The 15,090-nt window shown below is 42.5% G+C and overlaps 1 protein-coding gene across 2 annotated transcripts; it reads left to right on the forward strand.

Moving 5' to 3' along the window:
• Nucleotides 1-2,310: 2,310 nt before the first annotated feature.
• On the forward strand, nt 2,311-14,806 carry CKLF (chemokine like factor). Of its 2 annotated transcripts, XM_031680670.2 has the most exons (4): nt 2,311-2,506; nt 7,520-7,678; nt 12,060-12,155; nt 14,632-14,806. In XM_031680670.2, exons 1-4 carry the CDS (start codon nt 2,429-2,431, stop codon nt 14,746-14,748), a joined length of 450 nt encoding a protein of 149 aa, XP_031536530.1. In that variant the 5' UTR covers nt 2,311-2,428; the 3' UTR covers nt 14,749-14,806. The 2 variants fall into 2 exon arrangements, with proteins under 2 accessions (XP_031536530.1, XP_031536529.1); XM_031680669.2 differs by lacking the exon at nt 7,520-7,678 and having other exon boundaries at nt 2,314-2,506.
• The last annotated feature ends 284 nt before the right edge of the window (nt 14,807-15,090 follow it).

A 15,090-nucleotide genomic window follows, 5' to 3' on the forward strand; every position in this document is an offset into this window, starting at 1 on the left:
ATGGAATCTTAACCAATCATTCAGGCAAGACCTGATCAGCACTAGTTAATTAATCTGCCTGATAGACCCCCCCCCATACCTCTGAAGGAAAGTAATCTTGCAATAACTAACTGGCAGTTTTGCCTAGTATAATTTCCTTGTTCCCGCTCCTGCCTATGAAAGTCTTTCATTTTGTACAGCTCCTCAGAGCTATTTTGTATCTGCTAGAGTGGATGCTGCCTGATCTGAATCGATTTTTTTTTCAGACAAAAATCTTAAAAATTTTAATATGACTTAGTTTATCTTTTAACAAAGGCACAATTAATATTCCCACTGGAAAGATAACTAGGGGATGGGGAGAAGCCTGTAAGTCTCATCCATGGTCCGGTAGCAAAAATTCAGCACAAGTGTGAGGCAGATGGGGAACCTAAGCTGTGTGTTAAAGAGCAGAGACAGTGTGTGCATCCCCACCGTGATGCTCAGGCGGCGGGGTTTCCCACTTCTCCAAAGAATAGGAGCTACTACCACTATGGAAAATAGTATGGAGATTCCTCAAAAAACTAAAAATTGAACTACCATATGATCCAGCAATTCCAATCTGGGCATATATCTTGAGAAAACTCTAATTCAAAAAGATACATGCACCCTAGTGTTCACAGAAGCACTATTTGCAATAGCCAAGACTTGGAAGCAACATAAGTGTCTATCGACAGATGATTGGATAAAGAAGTCATGAGATAGATAGACAGACAAACAGACAATAGAATACTACTCAGCCATAAAAAAGAATGAAATCCCATTTTCAGCAACATCGATGGACCTAGATATTATTGTATTAAGTGAACTAAGTCAGACAGAGAAAGACAAATATGTGATATCATTTATATGTGGAATCTAAAAAAAATGACACAAACTTCTTTACAAAACAGAAACAGACTCACAGACATTGAAAACAAACTTGTGGTTACCAAAGGGGAAAGGAGGGGGAGGGATAAAATAGGAGTTCAGGATAAGCAGATACAAACTACTATATACAAAATAGATAAACAACAAAGTCCCACTGTATAGCACAGGGAACTATATCCAATAGCTTGTAATAACCTACAATGAAAAAGAATGTATATATGTACATATGTATTTGTAACTGAATCACTATGTTGTACACCAGAAATACAGCACTGTAAATCAACTAGGTTTCAATTAAAAAGAAAAAGAATAGGAGCTGCTAGCACCCATCTCTTGGGCAGGGAAAAGGAAGTTATTTTCGAGACGGTTCACTCAGCCTCTAGATCTGTAACCGGAAAGCCACAACCACATCTTGTACTTCATGTAATATCTGCTACAGCCCTAGCACAGGGCAAGTGTACCCTCTATAAACAAAGTTCAGGATTAGGTTCAACATTTTTGGAGTCACTTGGGATGAGGTTGTTGGAGGTACCTGCCGATCAGAGTTGACTAAATTAAATGAACTCAAGCTGAGATGGGTAGGACCCTCAGTGGTCTGAATGGACTGGGGTGATGGCCAAATTATCCAAGACAGAATTTAAATCACATAAAAGGAGCCACACATACTTCACATCCCTAAAAAGAAAGGCTCAAAGATGATGGAGCATCATAGGAGCACTTGCGAAAAACACGAACTGAATTGAGTATTTGAAGGCCCCAGGTCGTTCTAGGGAAGAACCAGCACCAGTGGGAGGCAAAAACAAAAACATGCAGAACAAACAGGCTCACAAACCCAGACTGTGATACGCAGGGGGCAGGAATAGGGAGGGTATGAGGCCCAAACCACTCGTTCAGACTACACATTCTACATGTACTATGTGCCAGACCCTGGGCACCCTGCACGGAGAGCAGACAGGCAAGCCCCTGCTCTTGTGCAATTTACATTCTTAAGGTATCTATGTATCACCTAGTGATAAATGCTATGAGGAGAGGGTGATGGTGGCTCCTCTAGACAGAGTGACCAAGGGAAATCCTCCCTAAAGTGGTGGTACTGGAGATGTCCATAGTTTGGGGTGGCAGAACCCGCTTCTTCACCCCACCTGCCACCTCACCGCACCACCCCCTCCCCTCCCCGCTCCAGGGCTTCCTGACAAAAAAAAAAAAACTCCTGTGGAGAGCTGGACAGCAGCAGTCCTGGGTCCATGGCAGGGCGGGGCGTTGCTAACAGCGGGCTGGCCTTCGTGGCGGCCCTCTAGATCTGTGAAAATGCACCGGGAAACCCCAGCAGCCCGCAGAGCCAGAGCAGCCGTCTGGCGGTTTCGGGAAGGCGCATGCGCATGCGCGCGGGCCAGGGTGATGTGTGCATGCGCGCGCGAGGGCGAAGAAACCTAGAAGAGCAGCGCGCGGCGGTGAGGCGGTTGCAGTATCCGCGCGAGGCCCGGCGGAGTGGTGCACTGCGAAGGGGGACTGATGGGCAAGTGCTGCTGCTGGGTCTGCAGGCGCAATGCCGACTCTGAAGCAGAAACCGAAGCAGCGCCCTTTCTGCTTCAGCGTGAAAGGCCACGTGAAGATACTGCGGCTGGTGAGGGCGGGGCCGCGGGGTTGGGGGACCATGTACCAGAGTGCTCACGGGCCCGGGAGATTGGGCGGCAAAGAACGGAGAGCAACGCCCTGTCCTCTCTTTCAACCTTGCTTTTATCAAAGCCTCCCTAGAGGCAAGGCAATTCGCTCTGCGCCCTGGAGGTAGAAGAGAAATAAGGCACTGTCCTCCCTATCAGGGGGGCTATGGACACACTCCTAAAACAAAATCAGCATAGTTACATGAATGGACCCACACACCGGGTAGCCAGGTTACCATGTGAGGCAGCTGCAGTTGTACCACTCAGATGCCAAAAAATAAAGACGGAGGGGTTTCAGTGCTGTTTACTTAACTGTAACACAGAAATTTGACGTTAGCAAGGACCAGGATGCTACAGTCCAGAGCAAGGACGATGGGTCTGTGGTTTCTGGGGCATCAGACATGCCAGGAGCATTGCAGCCAAATGTGGACAGAGGTTTGGAGAGAATGAATCATCAATTGGAGGAAGGCCACCTGGCTAGTTAGAGAAGTGGAAATTATCATAGGAGACTATGTTGAAGGAATTCAAATACTTTTCAAGTTTTAAAGAGGTGACATATAGGGGAGGGGTGGAAATAGTTAAAAGTTACAAGGAAACAGTTCCGCATAATATGAGGAAGAATTTTCTATCGGGAACGTTCCCAAAATTAAGTGGCCACTTGAGAAGGCAGTACATTTCCAGAGAGCAGAGGTAATAGGCCCAGATGAGCACTTAGTGAGCATGTTGTAATGACAATTCCAACTTCAGGTGAGTGGGTAGAACAAATGGCATGCAAGGTCCTTCCCACACCAAAGGCTGTGATTCTGAGAAATAACTATAACATAGCGCAAGTCAGAATGCAAACGAGAAGTTTAGAAAACTATTCCAGAGGTCAAAGGATGGAGAGATTACCTTGGGTTGGGAGTAAATAATCAGGGTTGAGAGTCTGGGAGTTTATGCCAGGTACTGAAAGCTCTGGAACACTGGAGGAGGAACAGGATTTTGTGAGAAAGTTTTCATTTTTGACACATTAATTCCCTCAACAAACATTTCCAGTTTTTAATGTATTCCCAGCACTGTGTTAGAACCTGAAACAACAAAGACACTCAAGGCAAAAGTCCGTGACTCCTGGAGTCCTTCATTTTAGAGAGACAGACACACGAGCAGAAAGCTACGATATGTGATAAGATGAAGGTAGGGCACAGAGTGAGGCATCTAACGGAGGACAAGATAAAGGGAGGTGTCCAGAAACTTCCCAGGGGAACCTTGGATAGGGCTTAAGGGACAGCCACCTGAGCAAAGACAAGGAGGCAAAAAAAAAAAAAAAGCATGATTTATGCAACAAACCATAAGAAGTTGAGTGTTGTCTTATTTTTTTCATTCAACAGATATTTATTGAAAGCCTACCATGTGCCAGGCACTGTTCCAGGCTGTTGGGAGATACAGGGAACAAAACAAAGATCCCTGTCCTCATGGAGTTTACATATTAGGGTGGGAGGGCAGGAAAGACAAACAATAGACACAATAAATAAATAAATGGTGTCATATTCTAGAAGGGGGCAGGTGCTGTGGGACAAGAGAAAAGGAAAAGCCAGGTAAGGAGAGGAAGGCTTAGAGAGGAGGGTTGCAGGTGGCAGGAACAGAGTGGTCAGGTTAGGCCTTGTTGAGATGACATCTGGGCAAAGAGCTGAGTGAGATGAAGGAGTTGGCTATGAGAACATCTGACAGAAGAGTGTTTAAGACAAGGGAAAATCCAGTACAGTGGCCCTATGGCAGGAATGTACCTAAAGGGTTGAAGGAAAAGCAAGGAAAACAGTATAGCCGGAGTGGAGTGACATGGGGACACTGGGAGATGAAGAAGGTTTTGAATAACATATGTGATCTAACATTTAAAAAAAAAAAAACCCATCCGCTGCTATGTTGACAATAGATTGGTGGTGAGGGCAGAAGGGGACAGCTGCACAGGCAAGGACAGAAAAAACAGAGACCAGTTAGAGCTACTGCAGTAATCTGGACAAGAGATGATAGTGACTCAGACCAGGGTGTTAGCAGAGTAAGTTATGAGAAATGATCACATTCGGGATATATTCTGGAAGTAGCCCCAATAAGATTTGCCGGTGTGCCAGATGTGGTGTGAGAAAAAGAGGGGAGTCCAAGATAATGCCAAAGTTTTTGACCTAAGCAGCTGGGAGAATGGAGTTCACTGAAAGCCTGGGGGTGAAGCAAATGTAGGCAGAAGATCAGAAGTTCAGTTTTGGATTTCATTGTTAGATTAGAGATATCTACTAGACATCCAAGTGGCTATACTGAATAGGCATTTGGAATATACAAGACTGGATTTCAGGAGAGAGATGGGCACTTCAGAAATAGAGGTATTTAAAGTCACAAGACTGATGAGATCGTCAAGGGGTGAGTGTAGACAGAGTGGAGAAGAGGACCATGGATCGAGCCCTGGAATACTTGGACATTAAGAGGTTGGGGAGAGGAGGCAGCACTAGAAAAGAAGAATGAGAGAGAGCAGTTAGGGAGGAGAAACCAAGAGTATGGTGTCCTAGAAGCCAAGTGAAGAAACTTTCTCAAGGGAATGATCAACTCTGTCAAATACTAATGATAGTTCAAGTAAGATGAGGACTGAGATTTGAACACTGGAATTATCCTGTGGATAAACTGTGAACAACTCTTTGTGAGAGAAATAGACAGGAACTGAATCACAAAAGACTTTGAATACCACAGTGAAGGTAGGCTCTATTCTAAAGACCATGGGGAACCATTGAAGGGTTTTAAATAGATGGAAAGATGCACACATTTTCATTTTAGGAATTTTACTGTAGTATCTTTGTCATGGTAGTTCAGGGGAAAGATACTGAGGGACAGTAGCTGTAGGGATGAAGTGGATACCCAAAATGATTAGGCATTAAGTCGTCAGGACTTCATGATTGATCAGTTGTGGGGAGTGAGTAGGAGCAGCGATCTTAGGTTTCTAGGCAGGTGAAAAGATGGATGGTGGTATCTTTATAATTATTACCAATTAAGATGGTGAATACAGGAGGAAGGGGCAAGGTGAGACCAGTTTTGGACATGGTGAATTGAAGGTTCCTGTAGGTTTGATTCAGATATTCTAAATGGCAACAGCAGTGTGAGATGTTGAGGGCTGACGTGGGACAGAGACCCAGATTTGCTGAGTGGGTTGTGGACAGAATCTAAAGGAATACCAGTGATGGGTAAAAGGAAAGCCCACCAAGAGAGAATAGTTTCAGAGGTATAAGAACTAGGAAAGGTGACATGGGAGCCAAAGGAGGAAAAAGATAGCCAACGTCAAACAGGTCACAGGGGTCCAGTAGGATAAGGACTGAAAAATGTTCATTAAATTCAGTAATTTTGAAATCATTGATCTTGGCAAAAGCATCGAGTGGTGAAGAAATGTTCGAGTTGTTAGTGGGATATTTAAAAGAGAACAGAAAACAAAAGCCAGAAGTTAGGAAAGATATGAGAGCTGCAGGTGTGACTGAAATTATGGGAACTGTTAAGAAAATAGACTAACCACCAATGCCCAATAACATGGTGACGAATTCCAAGGTTACAGAGGTTGGGGACTGAAAAAGTGGCCCTTGATTTCATAACCCATGAGCTCAAGATCTTGGTTCTGTAGAGTAAATGAAGTGGTTTGAAATGACATGTAGTAATATATAGTAATATATATTACAGTAATATATAATATATATATAATATAATAGTAAATATACTAATTATAAAGAATGAGTTATTTAGTAACTAGCTATGTTTGCTACGTAAGCAAACTGACCAATTTAGAAATCTAAAGGTAAGCTATTTTTATACTAGTAAAGTAACTGAAAGAATTATGAATAAGTAGCCTACAGAGATATAAGGTTTAAAAGAGTATGTGGATGCTACCAGCTGCCAGACTGATCCTTAAAGTCCAAGCAGGGAAGACTCTTGACAAAACCGTTCTCCAAGAATACAGAGACTCTCGATAGAGCCGTAGCTCCTAAGAACATTGTGACATTGACAGACTCCCAGGAACCTGCCGGCCTATTTTCTCCCTTAAATCACTTAACATTTCTGTGTTCTAAATCTTCATTTGGAAATGAGTACACTGGATTACATTAATTATCTTCACAGGTTTTTTCACTTAAAATTTCTGTTAATTCTGATTGCATGTATTTAGATAAGAGGAAGTGTGTTTAAAAGTGAAGCATCAGAATTGTCGGGTTTTTTTTTTTTTCCTTTTCTTCTCCACAGGGTTCTTCAGAGAATTTTTTTCTCTGACAAGTTGTTTTAAACTTTCCTCCCCAAGCGTTTTTCATGGCAACATTCTAAGTTTAAATTTGACAGCAGATTCCAGATTGTTAAGAGGTAAAGCATGATGAGTGGATGATAAGCAGTTACAGCAGCCAGTATACAGACTTTTTGAGAAGCATTATAGGGTGAAGTAGAAAATGAGAATTTCTGTGGGGAGTGGGATGAAAGGAAGGTGTGTATGTTTTAAGAGAAGATAACAGGTATGTTTATAGGAAGATGAGGAAAGGAGTTGGTGGAGGAGAAAAGATTGAAGGTATGGGAGGGAAAATGAGGTATTTAGTGGGAAAAGATCAAGTGAGCAGATGAGGGAAGTGATGGTATTAGGTATACAAGTGGAAAAAAACAGAGGGATACGGAGTTCTCTAGAACACAAAGAGAGGTTGACATCTGTACACTGTAGTCACAGCTCTTTTAGATGAGTGTGTATATGGCAGAAACCCGTTTTTTTAGTTATTTTAGAAATGATTGGGGAGGAGGGTATAGCTCAGTGGTAAGAGTGCACACTTAGCATGCACGAGGTCCTGGGTTCAATCCCAAGCACCTCCATTAAATAAAGAAATACACCTGATTACCCCCCCAAAACAAATAATTTTTTTAAAAAAGAAATGATCTTTTTTACAGTTTAAACTTGTATTCAATAATCCCTAAATAAATCATAGGTTTTTTTTCCCCTATAGGTGCTAACTGTGACATCTATGACCTTTTTTATCATCGCACAAGCCCCAGAGCCATACATCGTCATCACTGGATTTGAAGTCACCATTATTTTCTTTTTTATAGTTTTATATACAGTCAGACTTGATCGATTAGTTAACTGTGTATTTTGGCCTTTGCTTGTAAGTGTTCAGTTTCATCGTTAAAATTATTTTTTCCTGCCATAGTTAAACATTTTAATAAACTTTGTTCTTTAGTTTCCTTCTGCCTTTAAGGAATCTCTGACAGGCTTAGGAAGGAGGAGCTCTAGCCACTGCTAATGTGCTCTGTCTTGTCCCCGGAGGAGACTCTCAGGGCACCAGGGCAATCACAGAGCACAAGTTCTCCTCTGAGCTCCATCTATCAGTAGATGTGGCTGGCTCTGGTGTTAGGAGAATTCACTTAGGTGTAGATCTCCAAAAGAAATTTAAATTTAAGATGGTGGTCGATAAAATTATTGAGCATTCTTTATCTTTACTTCCTTTTTAAATGCACGTTGATAAAGCCTCAGAATTGGGGAATAGAGATGGAGGCAGATATACAAGTGTCTAAGCGCACACATCCCTAATCACTAAATGGAAAATCAAAATAATTTGAGAGGCTGAATAAAGCACAACATTATCCTACTTAAAAATGTCTGTAATCATTAATGCTAAATAATTTTTAACTCATCTTGCAGAACCTTACTTAGTAGCATATGGACTTTGCCTGCCATACTCATAGCATTAGGAATAAACTGCCTAGTGGAATGCCCAAATGGTTCTGGAAACCCTCCAAATAGGCAAGTTGAAGATAGTAGCTAAAGGGTACTTGGCCCTTCAGCCTGGACTGTAAGCTGGTTCTAGGGAAAACTGAGTGACTTCACCTCTCCTCTTTCAAGTCTTACCCTCAGAATCCTATCTAATCCTATCTAAGGTCTCCTTTCTAAGACCCCCCTGCTGCCCTGCCGCCCTTTGGCTGGACTGATGGCTGCACTGGTCTCATCATCTTGGAGTCCATAGTGCTGATATCCAAGCTGATAAGCTGTATTAAGGAGAGAGGACTTTAGAGCTACTCTCAGACCCTAAGCATGCCTTACAGTGGTGACTTCCAGAACCGCCTTTGAAGGCCAGTGATGAGCATTTTGGGCTAATCACGAGCTAAGAAAGTCCCCAAAGTGGAAAGCTGGGAAATAGGATCTTCGTAGCACTCTCCAAACTTCTCGGTCTACGCTTCAGAGCTGGGCCTGACGGGAGGGAGGGTTAGGAGAAGAGATTACAAAGCCTCCCTCAGTTGGCCCTCAGTGATTGCAGCATCATTTGGTGGCAGAAAGGACTAAGCTCAGTTATTCCGAGGATTTCTTCAAGGAGATGAGGAACAGGGTCCACATCCTCTTAATCCCGTACTCAAAAAGTTGTATAGTTACTCTTCACACTCTGCTTTCCCAAGGTCAATAAAACTAACCCATTTTAGCATTTATTTTTCTCCAAATTGTAATAATTCTCTGGAGCTTCCTACATGTCCCAGTGATAAACTTGGAGTCCTGTTTAAGAGGACACACCGAGAGGGAGCGTAGCCATGTGCGGCATACTGAGAGTCGTCTCCAGATCTCTGAGGATCAAACCTGGTTGATAATATACTCTTACAAATGGTGTGACATGGTCAACTAAGTTATTCCTCCATCATGAAACCCAGATTCCTCTCTGCTCTGGGTCTCATGAAATCATTTATTCAACAAATGTTGAGTATCTGCTAATCCCAGATTCTGTAATAGGTTCTTTGATAAAACAAAACACAAATCTTGCACCTGAGAGATTTTCAGTGTAGCCAGGAAGCAAGATAGACGGGCAATTCAGTGTAACAGGTGCTGTGACAGATGCATACCACGATGGTGTGGAGGCGCCTAGCCAGGGAAGGGGACCAAAATTATGCCTGCATTGAGGATGGAAAGTAGTTAGTCGACTGACACGGGGATGGGAGGGCTTGCCCCACACAGGGATCAGCATATGTGAGGGTCTGGGGGAGAAAGCTTGACCCTCAAGGACCACAGGTAGTTCTGAATGGCTGTGACGAGAGGGGGCCAGAGTGGAGGTGTGAGAGGCAGTAAGAGGTCAGAGCATGCGAGGTTGTGTGTGCCCTGGGTTTTAACCCAAATGCCATTGGAAGCTTTGGGAGATTTTTAATTAGGAGAGTGATATGATTAGTTTACATTATAGGAGATTGCTGAGTAGCAGTGTCAATAATGGCTTGAGGAGGAACAAAACAGAATTAGGTCTCAGAGACCATCTGTTATCATAATCCAGGCATGAAACATAAGAAAGTCCTGAATGAAGGTTAAAAGGGTAGCTGGAGAGAAAGGAGGTGTTCATGAGATTTGATGGGTGTGGATAAGAGGAAAATCAAGGGTACCTGCTATTTAAATAACTATCTTAAGAGGATAATGAGACAGGAAGTATAGGAGGAAGCATAGGTTTAAGGCTGGGCCAAGTGCAGTTGGTGAAATACTAGGTCTTAGTTGCTTATGGGATTCAGATGGACATGTTCAGATCTGAAGGAGAGAGGGGTCAGAGCTGCAGCTTTGGGAGTCATCACCTTGAGATGGCACATGAGCTCCGGGACTGGCCCAAGCAGCTCAAAGAGAGTGTAGAGCAAGAGGAAGGGAAAGCTGGGAAATGCCGACATCTGGTGTGAAAAGGAGGAGTGGCCAGAGGAGGGCAGGAGAGGACCCGAGGGAGAGGAGACGTTTCAGGAGGAAAGGAGAGCTGAATACTGTCACGTGTGAAGAAAAAAAAATTCCCTGGCTGTATTAATAGAGGCTCCGGGTGACCTTTACCAGGGTGGTTTGCCTCTCGTGGACAGTGATAGTACAGCCGTGGGAACAGTTAGACTGAGCAGGCAGGAGACCACTGTAACTAGAGGGGCCACCACCGAGCTGAGGAATCCTGGCCAGGGACAAAGGAGGGTAATGAACAGAGTGAGGTCCCCGCAGAGGCACTGACAGGAATGGGCCAGAGAACAGGTGGAGAACTTGCCCAAGGCTCTTTTACTATAAAAACAAGCAGGAGACACAAAGATGGCTGAAGATTCCAATTCATCTGTAGGTGGGAAAAGGTAACTTGTAAATGCTTCTATCTGATGGCCACTGTCTTCGCTGATTAGGAAAGGCCTTGGTCACCTGCACTCAGATTTGTGATGTGTCTCAGTGCCCCAAAGTCGCCGTAACCGACAGTCTGTCACGCAGGCCTCCTCTGACCATTCTCCTCCAGTGCTCCAGTGACAGAAGACACACCAAGTGAGCCAGCCCGGGGCTTTGTGGTGGTATCTAAGTACAGGCTCAAAATTTATGTGAAATCTCCATTTTTGTAGTTAAAGTTATATTCTACTCCATGGCATAGTGATGTTTAGTTTTTAATATAAAAACAATGCTTTAAATGACCATTAAGGATCACTGATATTCCGGGCAGGTGCATCCTTAGCCTCTGTTCCCTCCTCCCCACCTCCCTCCAGCCGCCCCACGGTTCTCTGCTCTCCTGAGAACACCATTTTTATCCAAAACCATTCATATGCACTTACCCAAATTACTTACAGGAGGCAAGGCTGCCTGTCTGAAGCAGAGGTGTGGCCTGTTGCCTTGAAGCAAAGCAGAATACCCAGCACAGAAGAGCATTAACCTGGGACAGCTGGCCTCAATAGCTCCTGCAAATGAAAATTTTTTTTCCTGCTTAAGTGTATCTAATCTTGCTCCGTCCCCATTGAAATCTCTTCCTATTTTCTTTGTAATAACTACTTTTCTAAGTTACCAGGGTTTTGAAGTTTGATATTTCTGTGTTAACAGTTGCTTCCTGCGTACAGTTACCTGCAAACATACATAAACCATTCCAAAATAAAGGCAATTTATTGCCTTTCCCACACTATATATATCCATTCAAAATGTAAATTGTACCTCTTAACAGCCACAGTTCAGAATGAAAATGCTTCATTTCAAGAAATGTTTAAATGAATGAGCTACAACATCATAAATAATTTATAATTAATCAGCTGTTGCATACAGATGTGTGGGAGTTTTTTTCCTGAAAATTACCACTTTCTCCTGCTTTACATTTTATTAATTGCATTGTGGTAATATCATAAAGTTGTTTTACAGTGTAAGACTATGCCACGCTTTCTCTTATATTATTAAAATTGGGCATTCTGACTTCCCAGTGTACCATTCTACTTTAAATCTTCCACATAATACATCATCCACTCCTAACCAGGTAAGTTCTCCCTCCAACTGCATTTAAGTAAAAAAGAAAGAAGCCTGTTAAGTAGTTAAATGAGTGGTGTATCATCGGTTAAGAGAACCATTAGGCATCATTGTAGATGAAATACTGTATATATGTGTCATTTTACTGTGGCAGTTTGATTTCCTAAAACGAAATAAAACTATTTATTTAAACTAAATAAACTTGTTTAACAAAATAGAACTTTCAAAATCTTTAGGGAGCTGATTCATTTTTTTGGTGATCTTCATGTAAAGCTGACCTTTCTATTCTGTGTTTTCAGGATGTTATCAACTCAATGGTAGCAGCAGTATTCATGATACTTATATCTATGTTGGCACTGATCCCAGAAACCACAACATATATAGTCATTGGAGGGGTAAGTAGAGGTCTTTCAAGTTTCTTCCTTCAGGTTTGATCCGAATGCAAATTTTACTTGAAAAATAGATACGAGAACAGAAAACTAGACTGTATTCATCCTGGAGGCTCCTATGCCAGCACACAGTACCTAGTGGCTTAATAATTTTGTGTGTGAACACATGCCCTAATTAACATGAAGGAATAAGATTTCACACAAAACTGAAGTTAACCAAATAAAGAAGTTCCTCCATATTTCGCATAGATATGTAGGGCTAGACAAGCCTAGGAAAAGCTACAGGACTCTCTTACAATACTTAGCTCTCAGAAACCTGATGTCAACCAAAAGCCGAACAAACCAACAAACCATGGATGAGTTTCACAGTGCTCCCTTTTCAAGAAAAGGAGACATAACCACTTATTAAGGTGAGACAGACTATTCTGGGCTTACTTATTTCTTGTCCTGATCCTGCTTCAGGAGGAATATAATAGAGGATGTCTCATCATAAGGGAATGGCGGTAGAAAGCCTGGTAACTAAAGGATCATTTTGAACACTGCTTGAAGCAAGGAAATCAGTTTAATTTAGAAGGCAAGCCAGAGCAAACCACAGGAGTCAAGTGATTTGGATACTGTTCCATCTGATATTCTTCTGAGAGTTCTTTTTTTTTTAACTTTTATTTTATTTTGTTTTGTTTTTGTTTGGGGAGAAAGTTTTTACTTATTTATTCATCTGTTTATTATAAATGGAGGTACTGGAGATTGAACCCAGTACCTTGTGCATGTTAGGCATCTACCACTGAGCTATACCCTCCCCTACCTGAGATTTCTTATAGGAGGTTCAAAATCATTTGGCTTTTCTAGGTTCAGAATTTAGAGAAGTGAATTATAAAGTTCTTCTTTAAGAAATCTCCCTCCTACTTCTTTGTCTTTTCATAACATGGGCCATTTAGGAGAACTGACCACGTATGTCAGAATCCATGGCTTTTCATCTGCTTCATTGGGCCCTAAGCAACTTCATGAGGGGTGGGAATTACTCTAGATATGAGATAGTGCTGTAACAGCGATTTCTCCCAGTTGTCTTTAAAGATAATCTTATCCCTCTACTATGGAGAAAGAGGGATGAGGCGTAGGATTTACTTTGATTCACTTATTTACTCATTCACTCATTCAGTCATTCTTTAAATGTACTTTGGTAAGTGCTGACAAAGTATAGAGCCACAGGCCACAGGTGGCTGCTGAGCACTGGAAATGTGTCCCCTCTGAACTGAGATGAGCTCTAAGTGTAAAATATATACTGGATTTCAAAGACTTGCTACCCCTAAAAAAGAATATAGAATGTTTCATTTAAAACTTTTTGATATTGATGACATATTAAAATTATAATCTTTTGGATGTATCAGGCTAAATAAATTTACTATTAAAATTGATTTCACTTGCTTTTTCTTTATTTTTAATGTGCCTATAAGAACACTTTAAATTATGTGGATTTGCACTGGTAACTCACATTATATTTCTTTTGGACAGCACTGGACTAGAATGTGAGCGCTATCCTCAAGTTACTTAGAGCCTAATACAGGAGACAGAAAAGCAAATAGCTGTTAACAGAGTACCGTGGTGCACAGAAAAGAGGAGCCAACTACTTCTCTCTGGCAATGGAATCACAGTTTTCTGGGAATAAATGGGAGAACAGGGGGATGGTTTCAGGTGGAGGACCGGCAACATGCTGAGTACCAGGGTCAGGAAGCATGGGTAGGAGCTACTTAGTGTGGGCAGAACCAAGAAAGCTACGTTTGGGATTCAGGATGGAGAAGGAGCAGTGTCTGCGAGCCAGAAAGCCAGACTTCCTGGCAGTTGGATGGAACTGATGAAACAGCATGCAAAGAGTGACATCCCCTTTCTCTGGCCCAGACACCAGTTCACAAATAGCCATCAGAGTACCTGAAGGCTGTGCGCTAGTTTATTCCATTTACCTCAGTTTTATTTTCCTGAGGCCTGTTTATAATCCTACCCCTTAAGTGGATGTAGCCCAGCCTTTGAAAGTTCACTTTGGATCATCTTATTACTCCATTTCTCCAAAGCTTTTATCACCATGGTTAAATCTTGAGCTGGCATTAACTTTGACCCTTTCTCCAGTAGAAAATAGGAATAGGAAAGTCAGACAGTTGAACACTGGGTATAGAAGAGTTGATTGGTAACTGAATACCATCTGTAGAGCTTTAAAAGTATGTCCAAGAGCAAGTCAACAGAGCCAGACAAGTATTTATTTCAGACTTCACACCACTTCAGTATTGTTTCTGCTCTTTCCTTTTCTCTAGGAAAGTACTGGGAAAACTTGGGAATGAAAATAAAATGATCTCTGAGGTCTCTTCCCATTTTAGTATTGAGTGACAGTGTAGGGAGCAATCCTGGTGCCCTAGCAGGAGAGGAAGCCAGTGGGCAGACCACTTAAAACCTGTGTGACCACAGCCACAGCAGTGACACTGTGTTTTTGTTTCAGGTGTTTGGACTCGCGGCTTCGGTGTTCTGTATTGCGGATGGGGCCCTTATTTACCGGAAGCTTCTGTTTAATCCAAGCGGTCCTTATCAGAAAACTGCTGTTCATGACAGATTCTAAGTTCTGTAACTTTATATATTTTACTTGGCGCTAAGTATTAAACATATCTCTATCCTAACACGTATTATCGGCAGTTCTCATTTTAATCTCAATATGGGAACTGGAAGAAGTCATTTAGTAACTGTGTGTCTAGCGCTCTCCGGTCCTGTGACTGCCAAGGGAGCGCTGGGAGCACCTGAATCAGATCAGAACGGATTCGCTTTTCCTACTCATGGGCCTGGGAAGCAGAGGAGAAAGTGCCGGGACCGCCTCAACGGTCTCCAGAGCCGGCTTCCTGGCTGGCTGGCAGCGCGGAGTGGTGGGCGTGCGGGGACTTTGAGTTCCCATGCTAGGCGTCGGTGT

This window comes from Vicugna pacos, chromosome 9, assembly GCF_048564905.1.
Source record: "Vicugna pacos chromosome 9, VicPac4, whole genome shotgun sequence".
Classification (NCBI taxonomy): Eukaryota; Metazoa; Chordata; class Mammalia; order Artiodactyla; family Camelidae; genus Vicugna; species Vicugna pacos.